General features: G+C 33.4%; 1 protein-coding gene across 4 annotated transcripts in view; it reads right to left on the bottom strand.

Moving 5' to 3' along the window:
- SPAG16 (sperm associated antigen 16) overlaps positions 1 to 26,987 on the bottom strand; it is a 938,011-nt gene that overhangs the window by 867,504 nt on the left and 43,520 nt on the right. For 3 of the 4 annotated variants that reach the window (XM_041737393.1, XM_041737392.1, XM_041737389.1), the window contains 3 exons: positions 22,030 to 22,147; positions 13,977 to 14,046; positions 6,095 to 6,204 (listed from right to left, as the gene is read on the bottom strand). In XM_041737393.1, coding sequence (XP_041593327.1) covers positions 6,095 to 6,204; positions 13,977 to 14,046; positions 22,030 to 22,147 — 298 coding nt within the window. The remainder of the gene's footprint in view (positions 1 to 6,094; positions 6,205 to 13,976; positions 14,047 to 22,029; positions 22,148 to 26,987) is intronic. The other variant, XM_041737390.1, reaches the window with a different exon arrangement.

Raw genomic sequence — 26,987 nt, 5'->3', positions numbered from 1 at the left:
CAGGGAGACACAGGGAGAAGCAGGCTCCATGCAGGGAGCCCGACGTGGGACTCGATCCCGGGTCTCCAGGACCACACCTCAGGCTGCAGGCGGGGCCAAACCGCTGCGCCACCGGGGCTGCCCGACAAAATAGAATTTAAGCCAAAAATAGTATCAAGAGACAGAGATGGCCATTATACAGTGCTAAAAAGATCAGTTCATCAAGAAGATAGAACAATTGCAAATATGTATACATAGAGCATCAAAGCACTAAAACATATTAAGCAAAAAATCAACAGATTTTAAGGGATAAGTAGACCACAATAAGAGGCTTCAATATTTCACTTTCTTCAATGGATAGATCATCCAGACAGAAAATCAACAAGAAAACATCAGACTTGAATCACATTTTTTTATTAAAGATTTTATTTATTTATTTGAGAGGGAGAGAGAGAGAGAAAGCAAGCCAGAGAGAGTGCATGAGTGGAGGGGAGGGGCAATGGCAGAAGCAGACTCCCCACTAACCAGGGAGTCAGATGTGGGGCTTGATCCCAGGACTCTGGGATCATGACCTGAGCCAAAAACAGACTAAATGCTCTTCTGAACAACCCAATGGGTTGAAGAAGAAATCAAAAGTGAAACAGAAGCACCTGGGTGACTCAGTCAGTTAAGCATCTGACTTCAGCTCAGATCATGATCCCAGGATCCTAGAACCAAGGCCCAGGTCAGGCTCTCTCTCTGGGGAGTCTGCTTCACCCTCTCTATATGACCCAATTCATGTGTGTGTGCTCTCTCCCCCCCAAAAAAAATCTTTTAAAAAAGTGAAATAAAAAAAATTCTTCAAAAAAATGAAAATGGAAACAACACACAAAAAACTATGGGATGCTGTAAAAGCAGTTTATAGTGGCAAATACACTTATTAAGAAAAAAGAATGATCTCAAGTTATCAAGCTAACTTTATACCTCAAAGAACTAGAAGAAAGAGGAAAAATCAAGCCCAAAATTAGCAGAAGGAAGAAATTAGTAGGATCAAAGAAAAAAAATAAATGAAATACAGACCATAAAAACAACAAAAAAGATGAAAATTAACAGTGGGTTTTTTTGAAAAGATAAAATTGGCAAACCCTTAGCTCAACTAAGGCAAAAACTCAAAAAAATAAGAAATGAAAGAGGTGATATTAAACTGAGCACAGAAATACACAGGATCATAAGAGACTGCAATGCATAATTACACTCCAAAAAATTGGATAACCTAGAAGAAATGGATAAATCCCAATAAATATACAACCTACCAAGACCGAATCATATGGAAATGGAAAATCTGAACAGACAAATAACAAATGGGGATTTTTGAATCAGTAATCAAAAACCTCCTAACAGAAAAGGTCAGGACCAGATGGTTTCAATGATGAATTCTATCAAACATTTAAAGAAAAAGTAATGCCAATGCTTCTCAAACTCTTCCAAAAAACTGAAGAGGATGGTATACTTCTAAACTTATCTTATGAGGCCAGACATTACCCTTCTACCAAAACTAGGACAGAATACTTCAAAAACTAGACACCAATATCCTTGATGAAGAAAGATGCAAATATCTCAAATAAAATACTAGCAAACTGAATTCAACAATACACTTAAAGAATCATATACCATGATCAAGTGGGATTTATCCCCAGGATACAAAGACAGTTCAACAATATGATCAACAAATATGATACCATATAAGTAGAATGAAAGATTAAAAAAATCATATGATCATCTTAAAAGATGCAAGAAAAGCATCTAACCTCCACATCCTTTCATAAAAAAAAAACATTAATAAACTGAGTAGAAAAGGGATATACCTCAAGACAGTAAAGGCCATGTGGAAGAAACCAACATCTAACATCATACTAAACTGTGAAAGCTTGAAAGCTTTTCTTCTGAGATAAGGAAGAAGGCAAAGGTGCCCATTTGCACCACTCTTATTCAACAGTTCTAGCTGGAACAATCAAGCAAGATAAAGATATAAAAAGCATCCAAATAGATTATTTCCTTCACTGATCAAAGAAGACTGGGCAAGAGTAGGAAGAGACTAGCCTCTAGAAAGGCCTTCCCCATCCTGAATTTTTCTTACTCCCCTCAAAATACCAACCCTGCTGTATATATATGGAAAGTGTGTACCACTATCTAAATATTTAAGTCATTTCTCAAAGGAGAGGGGACAGGAGACTCTCTGTCTTTTGGCAACATTGCTTCTTTTCCTTTTGCTTTTGCCTTTTCCTTCTTGCCCTTGGTATCATACTATTCAACTTTCTGTTTTTATGTCGTACTTGCTCCTTTTTTCATATTGAAAAGATGACATTGTCCCATGGGCAAAAAATAAATGGGAAATTAAAAGCATTCAAATAAAAAAGGAAAATAAAATTACCTTCTTTGCAGATGATATGATCTCATATATAAAAATACTAAATACTCAACCAAGAAACTGTTGAAAATAATCAACAAGTTCAGTAAAGTTTCAGAAAATAAATCAAAATATAAAAATTGGTATGTTTGGGGACACCTGAGTCTCTCAGTAGTCAAACGTCTACCCTTTGGCTCAGGTTGTGATCCCAGGGTCCTGTGATGGAGTCCCACAGGGAGCCTGCTTCTCCCTCTTCCTCTATCTCTGCCTGTGTCCCTCATGAATAAATAAAATCTTTTTAAAAAATTGGTGAGTTTCTACAAACATTAAAATCCCTGAAAAAGAAATAAAGAATGTAATCCCATTCACAATAGCATCAAATACTAAAATACTTAGGAATAAGTTTACCAAAGAAGTGAAAGATCTGTAAAAAGAAAGCTGTAAGACACTGATGAAAGAAACTGAAGAAGACACAAACAGATATTCTGTGCCTATGTACTGAATATAATTAATATTATCAAAATGTCCGTTCTGCTCAAAGCTATCTATAGATTTAATGTAACCTCTATCAAAATTCCAAAAGCAGTTCTCACAGAAATAGAAAATCCTAAAATTTGTATGAAACTGAAAAACATCCCAAAGAGCCACGGCAATTACAAGAAAAGAGAACAAATCTGGAGGAAGTACCACACTTATTTCAAACTATACTACAAAGCAACAGTAATTAAAATAATATAGTAATGATATAAAAACAGACATAGACCAAAAGAATGGAGTAGAGAATGCAGAAAGAAACTCCCATATACACAACTAGCATTTGACAAGGGAGCCAAGAATATTCAATGGGGAAAGGACAATAAATAGTTTTAAGAAAACTAGATAACCAGGGCAGCCCCGATGGCGCAGTGGTTTAGGGCTGCCTGCAGCCTGGGGTGTGATCCTGGAGACCTGGGATCGAGTCCCATGTCAGGCTTCCTGTGAGGGGCCTGCTTCTCCCTCTGCCTGTGTCTCTGCCTGTGTCTCTGCCTCTCTGTGTGTGTGTCTCTATGAATAAATAAACTCTTTAAAAAAAACTAGATAACCATATACAGAAAAATGAAATTTTACACCCATCTTACACCATTCACAAAAGCCAACTCAACACCAATTAAACATCAGACCTGAAACCATAAAACTCCTAGAGAAAATATAAGAAAAATTTCTTGACATTGGTCTTGTTACTGATTTTTTGGATATGACAGCAAAAGCACAAGAAACAAAAGCAAAAATCAAGTGATACTACATCCAATCCAAAAAAAGCCTCTGCACAATACCAGTAACAATCAACAAAATGAAAAGGCAATCTATGGAATAGAAGGAAATATTTGCAAGCCACATATCTGATAAGGGATAAGTATCTAACTATATAATTACTCACACAGCTTAGTAACCAAAAAATCCAATTAAAATATGGGAAAAGGAATGAAATACATATTTTTCCAAAGAACACATACAAATAAATAGTCAACAGGTACATGAAGAGATTCTTAACATCATTAATCATCAGGAAAATGGAGATCAAAACCAATGTGCAATATCATCTCACACCTGTTACAATGGCTCTCATCAAGAAGACTATGAGACAACCACTATGGAAAATAGTATGAGAATTACTAAAAAAAAATAAAAATAGCACTACTATATGCTCTAGAAATTCTATTTCTGAATATATATCAAAAGTAAATGAAAAGATGATCTCCAAAAGATATCTGTACTCCCTGTTAATCACAGCATTATTCATAATAGCCAAGATATAGAAACAAGAATCTGTCAATGGATGAATGAACAAGATGTGATGTGTACACACACACACACACACACACACACTAGATTAGCTATATATATACATATACATACACACACAATGGATTAAAATTCAGCTATGAGAAGGACATTCTGCCATTTGTAACAACACAGATAGGCCTTGAGAATATTATGCTGAATGAAACAAGTCAGAGAAAAACAAATACTGTATGATATCATTTATATATGTGAATCTAAAAACGCAAAAACTCATAGACATGAAGAGTAGAATGGTGGCTACCAGAAGCTGGAGGGTGGGGACATTGGGGAGATATTGGTCAAAGGGTACAAACTTGTAGGGAAAACAATTAAAAGAGAAATATTAGTAAAAATGATTATTTGGTGAAAGGGGGAGGAATTCACTTTGTTCTGGACTTCAGCACTTTCGTAGGCCCCAATTTTTCTATCATGTTGTAAGTATTATGATAAATATTTTAATGCACTGAAAAAGAATATACTATGCATAAATATCTAATTTGTCCTATATTTTAGTAGCTTTTTGCCACACAAAGAGCCAACCTTCCATTACTAATGTGGAGTCTTACACGCCATAAGCACTTAGTGAATTAATCAACAAATCATTCCTCAGTATGACTTACTACATTAAAGAGAACACCTATGCCACTAGAAGATGAAAATGTTCCTGATAACAATCACAGCATCAAACTGAAAATCCTTAATTCTTATTTTTTTTCTTTATTTGAGGTGCTTTATATGTTCCCTCAACTAATAACCTCAGTTCCCAATGAGAACATGAACTACTTATTGACAGCAAGAGTGTCATCCACCACCATTGCTTGCATTTGGTGAAGACTCAAAAGCAGGTAGAGAAGAGGGAAAGCTTTATGGTGGCAAAAAGGGAAGATCCATCCTGATCGGAGGTTGCTGTCATAGAGAAGCTAAAGGCAGGCTGACGAGAAAAGATCTACCCCAAATATCAGTAAAATACTAATCTGAAACAGTAAAATACTAATCTGAATATTACAAAGTGATTACCAGAGTCTAAGCATAACCTAAAATTGTTTAGTCTGTAATTTACTCAATATTATATATAATACTGGATTCCAGTGCATACCTTTGAGGAAAAAAACTTTATTTATAGGATTAGCTAAATAAAAGAATTATTACACTATTTTAATTCATAAAAATCTATTGTTCTTATATAAAATTACTACTGCTAACAGTATTATAATTCTTTTTGTTTATAAATAAATGTCAGATATTTTAGAACTCAAAGTTAACAACTATGTACTCTGCAAGAAAATTTATTACCTCAGCTAGACTTTCATGCAATTTTCATAAAAAGAAATTAAACCCCTTACAGGTTTATGTGTTTTTCTTTATTTCTCTTTTCTTTCTTTTTTCTTTTCTTTTCTTTTTTTCTTTCTTCCTTTCTTTCTTATATGGTTTTTAAAATCTCTCACCAGGCATTTTAATACCATTTTTCTTTAATCATTACAGAAGTTTTTAATCATCAGCCTGATTGCAAAGCAAAGGTACTCAGATATAAGGCAAGTCTTAAATGGGATATAATTCTTACATTCTAGTTTTAAGGAAAACTAAGAAAAGTTTAAAGTTATACTATGAGAAAAGAAATAAGGGATGATGTGGGAGTTACTTCTTTTGGATAGAGTAAGCAGAAAACTGAGTAGGTGAGCACAGATGCCTGGGATTAGGTTGCAGTAGGTGACAGACTGATTCACTGAGTTGTCTCTACCACCAATAAGCATATATCCCTCATATTAGCAACATTTGAGGACCTCCAATTTTACCTATAAACCAAGGATCTTGGAATATATAACCTCTAAATAACTCTTCCAGTAAAATGCCATAAGAATTCATGGATCTGAAAATCTGAGATGGAAACAAGAACAAAAAAAGTCATACCTTTGTATTATCTTTTACCTTTGTTTTACATTGGATTTTTTCCCTGGCTTCACGAAGACCTTTCTGAGTAGGACCTTCTGGTGCATTTTCTTTTTCAGAGTTAGGACCAACTACAAGATAACAGAATTTATTCTTAGTATCTATACTGTTTATCTACAATTAATTTTAACCAAAAATATGAAAGCCAAAATCATGATACACGTTTTTAAAGTATTAAACCAAAAATATTAAAATACCACCAAAATGTTTTAGTGAAGTATCAAATTCATTTCCCCAAAATATAGGATGTCATTACTGCAAGGTCAGTAAAATGGCATGATGAGCCAGTTAGAGAGCATAGGAGCCAATCTCCAATTACATTATATCCAAATTTCTGTCATGAGATTTATGGGCACAAGTAAAGTTGAAGAGGGTCAAAGGAGAGAATGGTAAGCAATGACAAAATTTCCCAAAGTGGATAATAAATAACATAACATATTTTTAAAAGAATATTGTATTAAATAAAATATTATTCTCAATGTTGAGAAAAATAGAAAACATTAGATAATATTCCAATGAAATTGTAACATTACTCTCCAAACTCTCATGGACATAAAGGACAGTCCTAATAAAACCACCCGAGGGAAAAATAAAAGTGACAGGGGAAGACTCTTCCTTTTACACACTTTTCCATATACATATGCCTATTTAGGTATACATAATTTCTCCCTATATTTTCTAAACAGGAAACGACCTGTAAATAACTTATAAACTTATAAAAATTAACTCTTAAGAGAAATAACTAAATGTTCTAAATTATAACACTAGATTTAAAATAGGCAAAAGACAAACACAAAAATATCTGGATGAGCCAAGGCTCCCAAAAAATTATGAGGTAGTAAAGGCAAGGAAGCACATAGCCAGCATTTAGATTTTTTCTGACCTGACTTTTCTTATTCAGTATAAGTTTCAGACAAAGGAGAAAACTTCCAAAAATAACATAAAAACAGAATACTGAATAACACAGTTCTACAGGAAGGTACTTAAAAGACTTCAAACACTTGGGTATCCCGACTGCCTGTCCACCCTGAGTGGTGCTAAAAGTTAGAGCCCCACAGCATTTGGGAAATATGTGAGGGGGTAAGGCAACAATTACAGCTCACTGACATTACGGAAAAATTTTCACTGCCAGTTCTCTTCTATTTTATATTCCTTTTCAACAACCAACAGTGACATCCTGATAATAATTTAAAATAATAATAACTAGCATTTATGCCTCATTGAGCTTTTACTACGTAACAGCCACTGTTCTAAACAATTTGCATGTATATTTCATAAAATTTTGTCAATAATCCTGTCAAGGTCACTACCGTTTGTTCTCCTTTTTATATATGAGGAGAATATATATATAGTAATATCTACAGGGAAGTAATGAAAAAACAGTAGAGAGAGAAACTCAGGATTGCAGCAGATAATTCTAAGAACATGTGCAGATTCAGGTAGCATATGAAATGTTACTAAGCACCACTTCATAAGAGAAAAAAAATCAAGAAGCAAACAAACAAAATGTTATGGATAACAAATGAAAGTCAAAAACCAAAAAGGTTTTGGTTTATAAGTATATGTAGTTGTTCCACAACAAAAAGAAATGTTCATAGTTAATCATGATTTTAGGAAAACGCTGAACACTTGGAACCAAAATGAGAATAAACCCTGCAGGGATCCCTGGGTGGCGCAGCGGTTTAGCGCCTGCCTTTGGCCCAGGGTGCTATCCTGGAGACCCAGGATCGAGTCTGACGTTGGGCTCCCGGTGAATGGAGCCTGCTTCTCCCTCTGCCTGCGTCTCTGCCTCTCTCTCTCTCTCTCTCTCTCTCTCTCTCTCTATGTGTGTGTTACTATCATAAATGAATAATAAAAAAATAAACACTGCATAATGCATGTAGAATTAGCTGAGAAATAACACTTCTAAACTATTTCTCCATGTAGCAAATATAGATGTGATTTCCACTCTTCATCAGATAAACATCTCTTTTACACAAAGATTTGTAGAACAAATAAGAGGCTCAGACATTAAAGTCTGTGTCACATTCATGGTTACATGCATATATTTCTAAAATTCCACACGTTGCTTCTTAATGTTTAGTAATATCCTAGCAAATTCCATGTCTCTATCATAGCATCTTTCACTTTCTCACGCCCAGGGCTTATTAATGACAAGCCTGTATTACTGATTGATGGGGTGCAGTTTCCCAGATTTTACGTGGGCACAGGCAATATCTTAAGGAAAGTATGATTTAAGAGAAATAAACATCAAATAAACACATTTTCACTTATAAAAATTTATTCATTGTACCTCCAGTGCTATATTTCACCCGTTCAACAACTCCTTCATGTATGCACTCAATTCAACCAATGTTAACTGAATACGTTCAGGCCCCTCATTAAACAGCAAAAATGCACGAATATATTCATTTAACAAAATAAATATGTAGGGACCTACACTGTGCCAGTCACTAACTCTTTTATGGATAAACCCAGCTGAAAAGAGAATTAAACTGAAAAAAGGTTTTAAAGAAATTATCCACAATTTGGCCCAGAAAGCTAAACAGAAAAGATCTAAGAGATCAGGACACACATAAACCAAAATGGGATCAACTATATATCTCATCGTAATTCGGAAAAAGGCAAATAGGGGTAAAGGGAGAGAGGCTTTGCTTTAAATTTACTTTATTTTTACTTTAATTTTACTTTCTAACCTAGCCATATACTCCATATAGTCATAGGAAACTGACATCTTGTAATGCAATTTTGAACAGCAACAAAATATCCAACTTAAAAAGCAGCAATTTATTAAGCTAAAAACCTTATAGAATACTTTGCTTTACTGTATATGACATCTTTCGTTTATGAACCTCTGAAGTTGGTTTTCACGGTTGTTTTACACTCCATTTAACACTTCTAATTTCTAGCTGTTTCTCCTGAATTCATAATTTTCTATCATAAGTTATAAGATGCATTTAAATATAATTATACATCTTTATAACTTGCTTTGGAAATAGACATTTTTGCATTCAAATTGCAACCTTATAGGAAACCAAAATAATATAAGTTAATAACCAACACAAACACATCATAATTGGCATATTCATAAATTTTTTGAAATTAATTTGTACAAAAAATGGTTTTATCTCATTAATATATATTAAAGTACTTTCTGTATAGTGTCCTATAAATATTTGATATATATTATATTTCATAACAAAAAAAGAAAAATAATACAAAGTTGTCACTTCAAATATCTAATCAATAATAGTTCACTATTTCATAGTTTCTCCCAGGAATTTTTCTATCATTCTACATATAATATAAAAATAAAATGTAGAATTAAAAACCTTCTTCAAGTGAGAAAGTTCAGTACTGAAGTGGTAATACTATCCTCTCTGGGTAGTACAATTATGAATAATTTTAAAAATAAGGATTGTCATTTTAAAAATTTCTAAAATAGGCATATCACTTTGATAATAAAAAAATATGGTATATTTAAAATTACTTGATTACTCCAAATCAGTTCAACTTTTGTCTTACTCTCTAAATCTAGATTGAATAACAATTAATAATTTTTTCCCAAAGTACAGAGTAAATGGTAATCAATTCATTGTTCCTCAACTACAGAGTGTATAATACTTAATTTTAAGAATCTCTACTGCCATACCAACCTCTGCCCAAAATAAATGGATAGATTTATAGATGGATGACAGGTAGACAGACAAAATTTTTAAAACTTAAACTAAAATAAGCAAATGGAGGAGGGTAGTTAAATATATGCAAATTATTGTGAAGCATGGCAGTATTTATAAGAGACGACCAGTTAACTAATAAAGCAACTTCTCCTCAAATTAGTGTTCCTGGCTACGTAAGGTTCCAAGTTGATTAGGCAATCAGAGAAGTGACAGAGTCTGATCCAACACAGCCAGATGCTAACAACAGAAGCTTGGGAAGAAGAACTCAAGTTCCATATCGAACACTAGAATGCATATTTATAAAGATCATAAAATCATTCAGGACAGAATTTAAGGAATTAATTTTATTCAGGTAGTTGGGATTATGCAGTTAAAAGAATCTATTTCTTCGGATCAAAATTTATTCCTTTTGACCAAAGCCACTTGAAAACATCACAAATCAAAAATAATTTACAAGGTTGATCTTCAAAGTTACTTAGAAAAATATACAATGTGTTCATTTAAAATTGTATCAAATAATAGAATATAATTTCATAAAGAAGTTATCAGTAAACCATTAATTTTAACAGAGATGTCAAGAATACATACATAAAAATCACAAACTATTAGAGTAGAATGGAGTAATAGAGATTAACTGGTACAATCATGAAGTTCCTCAACCTTTAAGTCATCTTTTATATATTATTTTTCACATTCTTTAGTAATTTGGAAAGTAAGAGCTCCTGAGGCTATGATAATATCCCTTCATATTTACATCTGATTGTATTCTTAAAAGTTATTTACATATGGGAACAAGTTATTTTTTTATCTTAACAAAAATGTATATTCTTTGAAAAAATGCAATAAGGAAAAATGTAGAAAATAATCATAAGCAAATTTTGTATATATTTTGATGTGTATCATTTTTCGCAGATATTTAATATTCATGAACTTATACTATATAAATGTTCTTATTTTTAACATTTTATTGACATCATGATGGTTTTCTTATGCATGATTTTTAAAGACTTTCTAGTCATATGATCAATCATATTTATTTAAACATTTACTTGTGGTTAAAGATTAAGATTGTTTTGCACTGCTTTGTTCTATAGATATGTCTGCAATAAATATCCTTGTCCATAGTGTCTTTAGACATCACTGAGTATAACTAATATTTCTTTAACATAAAATATTAGAATAGGAGCTACTGAATCAAGGCTAAGAAAAAAATTTCAAATGTGAGAATGTTGCCTATTTCTCTTAAGTTTTAACTAATCATTGAACATAATGAATAGTCATCTGTAAATAATAAGATGTTATATTTACCAAGAAAATTCACTATTTCACAGTCTTTCTATATTTCGGAGTCTCATCATTCCTTTTAAAATCAAATTTAGTGAGGTACAACTCACATATAATAAAATGAATACATTTTAAATAGAGAATTGGGTAAGTTTTGGCAAAGAAAAACAGGCATATAACCACCACCAAAATCAAGATATAAAATGTTTGCACCACTTCCAAAATTATAATTTTCTTAACATTCCCATTTATAAGGCATGTACAATAATCATTGTTTTTACAAGTCAATTTTCTTTTAAGAAATTAAAAATGAAAAAAAACTTAATCTTTATATTAACCAGAATATAACAATCTTAAGTCTCTACATTCAATCCTGGAGATGAGTTTTCTTCTGGCATATTCTCTTTTGGCCCAAAGAAACTCCTTAGTATTTCCTGTACTTCAGAATGATTTGCAACAAGATGTTTTAGCTTTCATTTAAATTAAAAAGTCTGTGTATCTGTATTTCATTGTAAATTTTGAAGAATATTTTATTGGATCTAGAATTCTGAATGTAAAATTTTCCACATTTAAAAAATGTCATTTCCGGGGTGCTTGGGTGGCTCAGTTGGTTAAGTGTCTGCCTTCAGCTCAGGTTATGATCTCAGGGTCCTGAGCCTGCTTCTTCCTCTTCCTCATGCTCATGCTGTCTCTTTCTATCTCTCTGTCAAATAAAATCTTTTTATAAAAATTTCATTTCCTTGTTTCTAGCCTCCAATATCTCTCAGAGAAATCAGCCTTTATTTATTTACTGTTCTCTTTTTTACTCTCATTACTGTTTTTTTCTCTCTTGTTGCTTTTGAGATTATTTCACCTAAATTTTCATAAGTTTGAATATTATGTATCCAGGATTGATTCTCTTTTGGGTTTATAGTTAGCTGCTTTTGGGGGATCTGTAAGTTTATGTATTATATCAAATTTGGAAAATTTTAGGCTGACTTTTGTTTAATTTTTTTTAAGATTTTATGTATTTATTCATGAGAGAGAGAGAGAAGCAGAGACACAGGCAGAGGGACTCGCAGGCTCCATGCAGGGAGCCCGACTGAGACTCGATTCCAGGTCTCCAGGATCATGCCCTGGGTTGAAGGCGGTCCTAAACCGCTGAGCCACCCGGGCTGCCCTGTTTAAATATTTTTATGCCCCATTCTTGTTCTTTTCTCCTTTGGGACTGCAATCACACATATGTTATGTATGATAGGTTCATTTTTTTTCTCTTTTCTTCAGACTAATTTTAATTGATGTCTCTTAAATTCACTGACATTGCTGACATTTCCAGACTGTTGTGAACACAAAGTTTTCATTTAAGCTATCATACTTCTCAGTACTAGAATTCAATTTCCTTTTTTTTGTTTCCACGTATCTGCTAAGATTCCCATTCTGCTAAGAGTCCCATCTGATCAATCAATGTTATATTTTTCTTTAAGTCCTTGATCATATTCAAAATAGCTGCTTTAGCATTTTTTTAAGATTTTATTTATTCATTCGTAAGTGACAGAGAGTGAGAGAGAGAGACAGAGAGACAGAGAGAGAGAGGCAGAGACACAGGCAGAGGGAGAAGCAGGCTCCATGAAGGGAGCCCGACGTGGGACTCGATCCCAGGTCTCCAGGATCACGCCCCTGGGCTGAAGACGGCGCTAAACCACTGAGCCACCCAGGCTGCCCTGTTTTAGCATTTTTAATCCTCTATATCCAACATCTGGACAATCTCAGTGTAACATTCTACTTCTTGATTTTTGTCTTGAATGTGAGTCACCTTTTCCTGTTTCTATAACATGTATTGAAAATTTTAATTACATACTAGGCAGTTTAGATAATAGATTATAAAGACTCTGGACAACTGTTTTCCTTTAAAGGGTGCTGATTTTTTTTCTAGCAGAAGTTTAATTTTTTGATGATCACCTTGAAATTCTAGGCTTAATTTTATGCTTTGTTAAGGTGAGTCCATCAAAAGCCCTAAATTTTTCCCAAGGCTCTCTAATTTGGCAAGATTCAAACTCCAAATTCTGTCTTCCCTAGAAATTCTATGTAAGCTTTGTTTTTGGTTTTATAGGGCAGTACAAGTGTTATGTTAATATTTTACTATGATTATATCAAATGTTAATATGGCATTATCAAAGTGTTTATCAGGTCTCACCATCCAGGCATGGGCAGAATTCCAGTATCTCCCATCTCTGTTGACTTATTGAATCCTTGTTCTCCTCTGAGCTCTATAAAATCTCCTCTTTCTAGTAAGTCTCAAGTAGTCTACATGTATAGCCTAGCTAGACTCATAGTAAACTCCCTCACAAACCGGATCCCTGCTCATTGTAGAACCTTTTTATCTAGTGCACTTTCCTACAGATTCTAGTTGCTTTGAATGCTATGAACTATGATCTTTGTCTTTGCAGTTTATCAGGACTGGCATGCTCTTCTTGACTTCCACCTCCATAGAATTTGGTTTGGAAATTTCTGCAGGCAAAGCCATGGTGATGGTGCATCTCACCTTAAAAATGTTCTATCACTTGCCTTCTGTGATTTGTGCTATTTTCCAATGCCTAAAAGTAGCGGCCTTATAAACAGTTTAGTTTTGAGAGTTTTTTATTGAAAGGTTAGTTTGGTACCAGATACTCCATCATGGCCAGAAACAGAAGTCTTCCCATTATAGTTTACTCATATCTTTTTCTAAAATTACTCTATACAGCACTGTGTCTATACTCTCTCAATCTTTTCATTAACAACTTGATTTGTGAAATAGTCATGTCATTTATTCACCTTTAGGTAATCTCTAGCATTTTGAGCTCTGATCAGATTTAAAAATCACCAACCAACATTATGTCAGTTTTAGCACATTTTACTTTTACCTCTAGTTGCAGAAGCATGGTAATTATGCCCTATTTCCATATGCTTCAGTGTTGCTTGAAGCCCAGAAATCTAAAAAGTAAAATCAAAACATACAGAGTTATATACAAAATGACCCAAAAAGGACTGGATAAAATGCAATGTTCAAATATCAACTGCAAGATATAAAAGTATTAACCGCTTAGATTCATCCCTATATATTAAAAAAGTTAAACATGAATTATAACAAAAGAAAAACATAATTTAGTTAAATTCAATTTCATGGGTAATTATTAGATATTCGTTTTAAATAAGCATCTGAAACATTTATTTCACAGAACAATTTCCTGAATCAAAATACTTATTGCATACTTTGAATAATAATTATTCAATACTCTACTTTGAGAGAAGTTTCTTCTCTGTTGAAATTGCTTCACAACAACTTAATTCATCTTTCTGTTTATAAAAGATGAGGAAAGTATTAGTTGGGAAGTAAAATATGAAGAAACTTGTCTTTCCTGAAACTCTTGGCTCATTTTCCACCCATAGGCACTCCTTGTTTTATTAAACATATTTTATAATTAAGAACATTTGTTAGTTTGGTAGCATATCATTTACCTATATTTCCTAAGCAATAGACTTGAATTAAAAAATTCAACCCTAGGGATCTCTGGGTGGATCAGTGGTTCAGCACTTGCCTTCAGCCCAGGGCGTGATCCTGGAGTCCCATGATCAAGTCCCACATCAGGCTCCCTGCATGGAGTCTGCTTCTCCCTCTGCCTGTGTCTCTGCCTCTCTCTCACTCTCTCTCTCTGTGTCTCTCATGAATAAATAAAATCTTTAAGAAAATTAAAAAATCAACCTTAAAGAGTTCTCTCATCCCTCACTGTATGTGATTATACCACACAAAATACCATCTGTTTAATTATATACAGATATATACATTTTTCCTACCATTACTGAGTAGTAACATTTCTTTATTAATATAAAATAGCAGATAATAAATTATAGCCTATAGATTAATGTTTGTGAAATGCCTGACTGGAAAAAAAAAAAGTAAAAAATTTTTATCTATTCATGAGTGCCCAATGGAGTATAAAAATTTTAAATACTTATTTAGAATAGTGTAAGATTTACATAAAAGTTGCAATATAATACACAGTTCTTGTATATTCAGCACCATATTCCCCCTGCTAACATCATGCATTAATATAGTGCATTTGACCCAAGTAATGAGACAATATTGATACATTATTATTAACAAAGTCCATATTGCATTCTAATTTGACTAAGGTTTTTCTTTCTTTTTAAGATTTTATTTATTTATTTATTTATTTATTTATTTGAGAGAAGAGAGAGTATGAGCAGGCAGAGGGAGAGACAAGCAGACTTGTCTGGTGTTGAACTCAGAGCCTTATGTGGGAATCAATCTCACCACCATGAGATCATGACCTGAGCCAAAATCAAGAGTTGGACACTTAACTGACTGAGCCACACAAACTCCCCAAGATTTTTCCTAATATTCCTTTTCTGTTCCAAGATCCCATCCAGGATACATTTAGTCATCATGTCTTCTTATTTTTTAATTATTTTTAATTTAAATTCAATTAATTAACATATAGTGTATTATTAGTTTCAGAGGTAGAGTTCAGTGATTTATTAGTTGCATATAACACCCAGTGCTCATTACATCACATGCCCTCTTTAATGCCTGTTGCCCAGTTACCCTATCTCCCCACACCTCTTGCCTTCATCAACCTCCAGTTTGTTTCCTATAATTAAGAGTCTCTTATGGTTTGTTTCCCTCTCTGATTTTGTCTTGCTTTATTTTTCCTCCCTTTCCCTATGCTCCTTTGTTTTATTTCTTAAAATCCACATATGAGTGAAATCAAATGATAAAGACCCCAAAAAGCCAAAAGAATGCTGAAAAATGCCACCAAAGCTAGTGGCATCACAATTCCAGACTTCAAGCTCTATTACAAAGCTGTAATCATCAAGACAATATTATACTGGCACAAAAACAAACATACAGATCAATGGAACAAAATGGAGAACCCAGAATGGACCCTAAATTCTATGATCAACTAATCTTTGACAAAGCAGGAAATAATATCCAATGGAAAAAAGTCTCTTCAACAAATGGTGTTGGGAAAATTGGACAGCCACATGCAGAAGAATGAAACTGGACCATTTTCTTACACTATACGCAGAAACAGACTCAAAGTGAATAAAAGACCTAAATGTGACACAGGAATGCATCAAAATCGTAGAGGAGAACACAGGCAGAAGCTTCTTTGACCTCAGCTGCAACAATTTCTTAATAGAACTGTCTCCAAGGGCAAGGGAAACAAAGACAAAAATTAACTATTGGGACTTCATCAAGATTAAAAGCTTTTTCACAGCAAAGGAAAGAGTCAACCAAAAAAAAAAACAAAAAACAAAAAAAAACAACAACAACAACAACCTACAGAATGGGAGAAGATATTTGCAAATACTTATCAGATAAAGGACTAGTTTCCAAAATCTATAAAGAACTTATCAAAGTTATCATGTCTTCTTAGCTTCCTCTAGACTGGAACAGTTTCTCAGACTTACCCTCATTTTGATGATGTTGACAATTCTGAGGAGTATTGGTCAGGTAATATTTTGGAGAGTATCTATACATTTGGGTTTGCCTAATAGTTTTTCATGGTTAGATAGGAGCTACAGATTTTGAGAAGGAAGACCACAGAGTAGAAGTGTTATTGTTAGTTCACAAGGGTATTTATCAACATAATTAAAGACTGATGATGTTAACCTTGGTCACCTTCCTAAAGTCGTAGTTGCCAGGTTTCTCCACTGTAAAATTACTTTCCTCCATTTCCACTGTACTTGTGGAAGCAAGTCAACAAGTATGGCCAAAAATGAACAGCTGAGGTGTTAAACTCCACTTCCATGAGGGAAAAATTATCTACACAATATTTGAGATGATTCTTTGAGAGAAATATTTTTCTTCTTCTCCATTTACATATTCATCCACTTATTTATAGCATTATGAACTTGTATTTATTCATACTGTAGGTTATAATCCCATACTGTATTATTTATTTTGTTGCTCAAATTGTTCAAAATTTGACCACTTGGGAGCTCTTTCAGGATGATTCCTGTAACAACTCCATTTGTTGATGTTTGACTATTAACAGTTTTTAAGCTTTACTTCCTACTTCCCTTAGGGCCCCATATCTGAACAAGCATTTGATATGAAACCCTGGATACTTCCTCTTTTACCACTGGTGGGAGATTCAAGCAATATATGCCCCTCCTCCCACATAGAAACTCTAATCTTGTTCCCAAACCCTAGCCACAATAAAAACCCCAAGCCAGTCTCCTTCCTTAGATGTCTCAAGACTTTTCAGACCTGCATGTAAGGCATGTATTGTTATCCCCACAGAGCTCAATTACGTAATGTAAATGTTTGCATACCTTCTTGCTGTGTGTATACCAGAGGTAGTCTCAACATTCAAACCAAATTTGGTTGTCGATTCATTTAGGAAGTGCCCACAACAGTTCCATCGTCCCTTGACATACCCCAATGTTTTGTTCAGTCTCTTCTCTTCTTCTTTTTTTTTTCTTTTACTTTCTAAGCATTTCCTAGCATTCTAGTGCAACAAAATGGGTCAAATGTTCCAGGTTCATTTTTTATTTTCCCTGCCCAGCCTATAATCAGCCACTTCCCCAAGGAGCCCTAACTTCTTTTTATTGCAGAATGGTATTAGAACAGTTATCTATGCACTGGGTATACTCATTTGCTATTGAAGTGTCATTACTTCTAGATTCTCTCAGCAGGCTGACCTAGAAAATATATACATTTATTTTTTAGAATACCTCCTGAATTAGAGCCCCATGATAAAACAAAAGATAAAAAGTAACTTATTATACATATACTAACAAATTATATTTTATATCTTTTCAATTATGGGACTATAATTCAGAATTCTGAACAGTTTCAGTAATTTTATAAAACAAATTATAGATTTTTCCATAGATTTAAATAAATTTGAAAGTTGCTATACTATTACCTACCAAAAGAATTTGAAAACATATACTCCTTATTAGATTTTCGTCATCTCACAGTATACTTTCACACTTCTACATACAAACTGAATATCATTAAAAAATTCTAAATGCTAATCTTTCTTCTTGCAAGATATTAGAAAGATCTATATGTTTAAAGAGAAAGATAGTGAACTAAATGTTCATTAAGGTAAGGTTTTTAAAGAAGTGATGATTAGGAATATAGATAAAAATTGTAAGATAGTTCTTACTACTCCAAGCTCACATTTTAAAAGTTTTGGTTAGAAGTGGCTTCTCAGAAGGGTTCCTGGGTGGCTCAGTCAGTTGAGCATCTGACTCTTGATTTTAGCTCAGGCTATGGTCCCTGGGTTGTGAAATAGAGCCCTGTGTTGAGCCCCAAACTTAGCAGGGTATCTGCTTGAGATTCTGTCTCTGCTGTCTGCTTGAGATTCCCTGTCTCTCTCTCTCTCTCCCTTTGCCCCTCTCCCTTTCTATAAAATAAATAATTTTTTAAAAACAGGAGTGACTTCTCAGAGCATCACTGAAATAAAGCAGACACTGAAAAAAAAAGATGTAATCAAAAATACACACAAAAGTTGATGTATGTTCCATGTTAGATCATAGAGGAATTTTGCATGTATTTTAGTATAGTTTCACTCTCAAATATTTTTAATAAATTCATTCTACAGCTTCATGACACACTAATAGATTGACGTAAAAAGGTTAATCCAAGGCTGAATACCCAAGTATACCTGATAGGAATATTTCAGTGGGAAAGGAAAAAAAAATAAAGACTTGGGTGGTAATAAATCATTTTTTGTATGAAACATTCCCAAAAAGGTTCAGCTCATTAAACAGTAACCTTGGCTTGTTCTCCAAGGAAAAGATGATAAAACTGAGACTATATTGTCTGTCCTAATTTGAGGAATGTACTAATTAATCCTAGGATTAGCCTAGAGTAAGGGCTATCTGACCGTCATTCTGGCCACTCAGCACCCTGGATTCAAGAATCATGAGTCTTCCATCTTTCACTATATATACCATTTTAAAATTTTATTCATCCTCTCATAACTAGGATGCTAACAATACTGCATAGGCTCCATTAATCACTTGTGCCCATTTTGGATCTTGAACAAAATCTGTAAGAATTCAGATATGAGTGACCCATTTACCTCTCAAGCTAAAAATCCAACTCAGCTAGCTGGATACAAAGGACACAGAAAGTCAGATAATTCAAAGATATTTAAAGTATAGACTAAACTTGCTCTAGCTTCTCAGGGAATAATCTAAGAAAATTGACAGTACCTTAAAAAGACCTTCATATTTTGCACTGTGCTGGAAAAACACTATCCTTCAGGTAGTGTCTGGAAATTGACTGAAGATAGTGTGTCTATGTATTTAGACCTTAAGTGATTTCCAAATTGCCTACAACTTGAATTAGCAGTATAGAAAAATCAGAAGTCTCCATTTATCTCAGTGAAGTACATGTAAATGTTACCATCTGAAGCACTTAACCAGAAAAAAGAGGAGTCAGAATGATGAGGCTACAGATATTAAGAATCTCACAGATGCTGTAGCAGAGGCTATGGATTTAGCAAGGTATCTTAGATTCACACTCAACAGAATGACCTAGAACCATGCACTTCAACATCAGGAATGTGACCAAATAGTTACAGTACACTTTAGTAAGTGAGGGCCAGCATGTAGGCTTCAGGCCCTGTGAATACATAAGTGCACCTGCTTAGGAAATCTTGGCTAAGGCTAGCAGAAATAGGGGTTCAAAGATAAAATAACTTGCAGAAAATATAATTCTTTGCTAACATGAAAAATAGTGTGCAAAACTGAACCCTGCTTCCTATAGACAATGATTTAATTTTTAAACAAGTTTTCACTTTAGATACATATCAAACATAAGGCAAGTAATTTGATCTTGTTTAATAGGTAAGAAAACAGATATATAGGTAAAATGACCTGAACGCTTACATGGCCTCTGTGTAGCACACCTGGAACTCATACCTACCACTCCCAATCTTTAGTTCTTCTAACTAAACCAGTAAGAAACAATCTGAAATCCAAAGAGTATAAGTGACCTAAATATGTTCTCAAAATGGCCTTTGATCTAACCTCATAAATTCACCTCATATTAAAGACAGGGGAGGGATCCCTGGGTGGCGCAGCGGTTTGGCGCCTGCCTTTGGCCCAGGGCGCGATCCTGGAGACCCGGGATCGAATCCCACATCGGGCTCCCGGTGCATGGAGCCTGCTTCTCCGCTCTGCCTGTGTCTCTGCCTCTCTCTCTCTCTGTGACTATCATAAATAAATAAAAATTAAAAAAAAAAAAAACAAAGACAGGGGAAAAATTAATAAAAAATAAAAATAAAGACAGGGAAATTGATGGCCTTTTCAGAAAGATAACTTAGCCCAAATTACAAATAAGATAAGTGTAAATCCAGTGCAGGACAGGTTGCAGATGTAGAAATCAACAAGCTAGAGAGGAATGTAAGCACTTGCCAGCAATAGATTCCTGGAAGGCCCTGGTATCCTTGAAAAGCGAAACTCAGACTGAGTAATCTGTGAGAGGTAGCAAAGTATACATGATCTCTTGGGAATATGTAGCCAGATCACTGATGGATTCCTCCCTGGAGAAGGATAATAGTGAGATAAGCATGAGACCAGGGAAGAAAGAGAGTAAGATGGGTAGCAAAAGTCTAAGCTGGGCTTGTGGCAAGATAAGAAGTAGAAGCAACCTCAATCTAGCTTGAAGTACTCCAAGAGTTGTGCCTTTTGTTGGGAGACTGGGGAGAGGAGTTAGATGAAAAGGAGCAAGGAGATGAAATTCTGAAGCTTTGAAATATAATGCCACAAAAATGTAAAATGTTATTAAACTCTTTTTATGCAATATTACCAATACTACAATTCAGACATTCAAGAATACAAAATTAAAATTCAAGCATAAAGAAGCGTGGAGACACAAGAAATGTTTTGCATTTTAGTAGCTAAGAATTATATTCACAAACAGACAAAATACAACTTGACTAAAGCATGTTTTAACAGTAAAATCATTCAAGGAAGAATATAACTATCATGAAAGCTATCATAGTTTCGGAAAGTTTGGCCAAAAATGAAAATCTCCGGATAACAATAAAAGAATGTTAAGCATAGTTTCACATTTATATTTTCTAATAAACTGTTACATATTTTTTAAGTGGCCCATAAATATTTTGTTTTCCCTTTCTTGAATTCTATACCAGAAGTTCCTCATCACTGGCCTATGCAAAAAACCCCGGGAAGAACAGAAAAGGATGTCAACAGTAGAAATGACTGAAAATTGAGTCTGTAACTGGGAATGCCAAATATGCATCTGGGGGTAAATTCCAGGGAGCATTAATTATCTCATGAAGATTTCACAACAATATTTTTAAAAGGCAGGTCATTGTGGTTATACTTCATATATAAGAAATCTGAGTTCAAAGTGTTCAAGGTCCATGTTTATAGGTGTCAAAGTTAGCATTTAAAACCAAGTTTAACTGCAATGGCTGAGTTTTTTCCTCTAACTATACTTTATTAATCTCCTATAAATCTATGATTTAATCAATATTTAGCTTAATAATAATCTTCATAGGTTTAAAATGAACAAAATAATTTTATGAATATTTCCAAATGAATCTTTTTTACAACATAATTATTGAAAACCTTTTTAGATTTATCTCAGAAACAAGGAGACCTGAGTGTCTCAGTGGTTAAGCATCTGCCTTTGGCTCAGGGAGTGATCCTGTGGTCCCAGGATCAAGTCCCACATCAGGCTCCCTGCATGGAGACTGTGTCTCCCTCTGCCTATGTCTCTGCCTCTCTCTCTGTGTTTCTCATGAATAAATAAATAAAATCTTTTAGAAAAAGGTTTAAAAATAAATAAATAAATAAAAATAGATAAATAAGTTTATCTCAGAAACAAAACCAATATTTTACTTATTAAAAAATAAATGGTTAAAACTCATTCTAAGGTGGCTTTAATGGCCTCTTTACCTGCCCAACTGCTCTGTCTCTTTCCAGAGAGGTCAGCATTTTCTGCTTCAGCAAAGTGTGGTGCTTCTCTTGTAACACCCTGATAGTCGGTTCATACGATGCATAATGTAACTTTAACCTATGAAAAATAAAGGGCATCTTAAAGGGTAATTGAGTTAAATCAGTGATTTCCATCTAACATCTAACCTTTTTTCTCTCTCTTCTTTTGCAGTTGAATAAAAAATGAATGGCCATAAAAGGTCAACACAACAAGCCAAGAATTGCCAGAAATATTACTCAGTATGCTACTTCCCTAAACATGGTAGGAACGTGAAGTCAGATAATCTTTTGAGTTAACTAGTTCTCCATTTCCTACCAACACTTTTGCTATATTCAAGCATGTACTCAGAAGATTGCTATTCACTCAGGGAAAAATTTGCAGTTTCTATAATCAGTTCAGAAACAATTGTCAAAAAGACAAGGGCTGCAAACAATGTAAAATTAAATACAAAGAGTGTCATTCACATCAAAATAAAGGATGGTCTTAAAAACAAGTTTAATTAACTTATATTAAGAAAAGTATAAAAATATATTCTCTCACAGGAAAAATAATTCAACTCAACATATGATATAAGCACCTTTAAGAAACTATTTTACTTGAAAATGCCTTCAAAATATTTTTTTTTACCTTTTTACTGAAGTGTAATTTACCTGGAGTAATATATACAGAGCTTAAAATGTTACAGTTCAGAGTTTTCAGAAGTACACATGCCCAGGCAGTCCACATGGCTATTAAAATATAGAGCATTTCTAATACCTCAGGAGATTCTAGAACTTCATATATTTGGAAGCATAGAATACATTCTCTTATGTAACAATCAACATCACAGAAATACAAATATTCTAAGAGATTATGAAAAACTATATATATATATATATATATATATATATATATATATGCCAACAAATTGGATAACCTGGAAGAAATGGATAAATTCCTGGAAACTTATACTACCAAAATTGAAACAGGAAAAAAGAAAATTTGAACATACTGATAACCAGCAAAGAAACTGAATTTTAAAAATTCCCTTACAACAAAAGTCTGGGACCAAATGGCTTCACAGGCGAATTCTACCAAACATTTAAAGAAAAGTTATGTTCTTCATTCTCCTCAAACTATTACAAAAAAAATAGAAAGGAAGGAAAACTTCCAAATTCATTCGATGAAGCCAGAAACTGGCTTCTTTCACTCAGCATGTTTTTTAGATTCTTCCAGCCTGTTGTGTGTAACAGTAATTCCTTTCCTCTTATTGTGAGTTGTATTCCCCTGTGTGTATATTCTACAATGTATTTATTCAATATTCTGCTGATGAAGAACTGATTTGTTTACACCTTGGGGCCATTATGAAAAGGTTGCTATGAACGTTCTTACACAGAGTCAAGATAGTTTTTGGTTCTCTTTCTCTTAGAAAAAATACCTAAGAGTTGAATTACTGAGTTGTAATTTACACTTCCAACAGCAACATATCACAGCTTCAGTTACTCTACTTCTCTGCCAACATTTGGTGATTAGTCTATCTAATCGTGTCAATTTTATTATCAACTATCAGTTTTATTATATTTTTCAAACAATATGATTTTGTTGACATTTTATGCTTATCCCTTTGCTAGTTTATTGGTTTCTGATTTTTTCATTATTACACTTCTTTTTCTCCGCATTTAATTCTTTTTTGAGCATCTAAGGTACAAAATTAGATTATTAATGTAAAATTTTCTTCTTCCCTAATATAAGCATTTTAAACTATCGATTTAAAAAAAATAAAATAAAACTATCAGTTTTACTTTAAACACTGCTTTGGCTGCATCCTACTATGTTTAATGTGCTGCACACTTCCATGAATATTATGTATTTATAAACACATATTCAAGTACAGAGTTAGATACACAAAATAATGTGTGCTGTAATTTGGGGACAAACTGAAGGATTACTATTACTGATGGCATAATTTTTCTATAATCACTAACTTTAGCATCTAACTCATTCATGGGATATGACTTGATAATCCTCTATCCAAAGAATTAACATCATATAGAATACCATGAAAATATAACATGGAAACAGCATTCAAGAAAACCCTCTGTTGGCAAGGATGCAGAGAAATGGGAACCCTCTTACACTGGGAATGGTGGGAATGCAAACTGGTACAGTCATTCTGGAAAGCAGTATGGAGGTTCCTCAAAAAGTTATAAATAGAACTACCTTATGACTCAACAATTGCACTACTAGGTATTCACCAAAAGGATCCAAAAATACTGATTCAAAGGGGCACATGCACCCCAATGTTTATAGCAGCAATGTCAACAATAGCCAAATTATAGAAAAAGCCCAAAAGTCCATCAACTGATGAATGGATAAAGAAGATATGGTATTTATATACAATAGACTATTACTCAGCCATCAAAAATAAATCTTGCCATTTGCAATGATGTGGATGGAGCTAGAGTGTATTATGCTAATTAAATCAGTCAAAGAGGACGAGTATCAGAGGAGTTCATTCATATGTGGAATTTAAGAAACAAAACAAATGAACATACAGGAAGGGAGAAAAAAAGAGAGAGACAAACCATAAGAGACTCTTAACTATAGAGAACAAACCGAGGGTTGCTGGAGAGGAGGTGGTTGTGGGTTGGACTAAGTGAGTGATGGATATTGAAAAGGGTAATGAGAGTTGGGTTTTATATGAAAGTGATGAATCACTAAGGTCTACTCCTGAAACCAATATTACACTATATGTTAACTAACTAGAATTTAAGTAAAAAACTTGAAATAAACAAAAACCTTCTGTTTAGTCAATCTGAAAGAATGTGTCTGTTTTGTAAGTTCCATAAGTACGTCATAATTCACCTGCTTATAAGTTCTAACTTTTGACATTGATAATTCTGAAAATAAGTAAATTTATAATAAACATTCATATTAAATGAGAACTAATATAAAATTGATACATAAAATCAACTAATTATCCACTTAAATTAAGACTGACGTTTTGCAGCTTATAGTGAAAGGAATATAGATATATAATTAAAATATTTAGTAAAATAGTAACATAGAGAACTTAGACTCTAATTTAGCCTGGCATCAAAAACATTCTTCCTTATAGTTGATTTATTATGCAATGGTACAACTATTAGACAAGCTGTTCCCTGGTAATTAACTTCCTGTCTAGTTCTTTTGTGACTCTGATGATTATCATTGAAATTTTGTTTTAGGTCCTTATAAAACACACACTAGTGATTCATCCAAATGGTTAAATATAGGCACTATTCTTAATGATTAAATGAGGAAATAAAGGCTAGCTGAATACACAAGTGTAGTTATATTACAGTGTAATGTGGGTTTCTTCAGCAGAGCCTCTGAAGATTACAAAAAGTACAATACGAAAATGCTGGATTTTTACATGAAATGAATTACAATAGTATTCCCTGTAAATATACTAGAAAATTTAACAAGTAGGATATATTTTTAAACATGAGCTAGAGGCTCAAGAAAAAAACAATTTAAAAAGCTCAAATAATTTACCAAAGAGAATATCCAAGCAGCAACAGAGAACAACCATATTTCAGCTGCCACAACAAAGGTACTCTTAAATTGTTATGTACCCAAGTAACTTAGTATTGAAACCTGTTTGAATTAGCACAGATAATGGGAATAGAGTCAAACCTGAGATCTCTTCCATGAAACAATGTGCTGTGATTTAAACTCACTTATTGTATCTGTGTCTGCATGCATGCGTGTACACGCATGTATAACACACACACACAAACTACTAAAATACCTTTGGGCTTTCCTCTGGGTAAATGGGTGGCTCACGCTAATGATGGCACAACAATGATTTATCTTTGGACAAGAAAAATCTTAGCTACTTCTAAAGGACTTCTACATGACCAGTTGGAATCACGGGCCCCTATATTGTCCTGAATATAGAACAATTCCCAAATTTAAAGAATGTGCTTTTAAAACAAAATACAATATACAGTTCTGAAAAGACCTTTATAAAAATGCAAAAGGGAAATTTGATAAAAATAGGACATGTTCAACATATACTTTCAATGTTATGGTATATGCAAACAAATTACCATTGTTTATGTTCCAGATATTGTATTTATATATATAGTTCCAAAATATTTTATCAACATTGTTAAGGATAAGAAACAAAACAACAATAGACATAAAAAAGTAAGTGATGAAGCCAGGTTTCCAATGTTTACTTGATACCAACATCCTTCCACTATACTGTACTACTTCTCACTTACTGTTTAAGTTAAAAGAAAACAAATCACTTTGAACATTTTTTCTGAATTTCTCTGGACTAAGAACAATTTTATGAAGCAACAAATCCAAACCAAAAATATGAGGTCAAAAGAATTGCTTAAAGTCAAAGAATAAACATTCTTAAAGTCCTTTTTTCTAAGTTAATGCAATCCCTCTTAAAATGGTGTTTTATTCCTACAGACATTTAATTTAACAAAAGTAAAAATAATTCTAGTTTCTACTATTTATTAAGTTTAAGAGTACATTGATTCTAAAGCTTTGTGGGACAGCCTATGATTTAGAAGTCATAATAGCTAAAATAACCATAATCACCTGCAAAAGACAGTAATTGTCATTACCATTCCTAAACTGTGTCATCCAATACAGTAGCTATAATTAAACATGGCTATTTAAATTTAAACTTAATTAAACTTAAATTAAATTAGAAATCTAATCCCTTAGTTGTGCTAGTCACATGGCCTGTGCTTAACAGTACATGTGACTTCATAGCTACTGTATTAGACAGTACACATATAGAATATTTATAACATCACAGAAAGTTCTATTGAATAGCACTGCCCTAGAAAAAATAAAGGAAAATTTTCTTTAAGGATTTAAAATGGTTTTCTTGGTTTTTTTGTTTTTATTGGAGGAATTCTTTAATTTGGAA

Source organism: Vulpes lagopus, chromosome 22 (assembly GCF_018345385.1).
Source record: "Vulpes lagopus strain Blue_001 chromosome 22, ASM1834538v1, whole genome shotgun sequence".
NCBI lineage: Eukaryota > Metazoa > Chordata > Mammalia > Carnivora > Canidae > Vulpes > Vulpes lagopus.
This window is presented reverse-complemented; position numbering and strand designations above follow the sequence as displayed.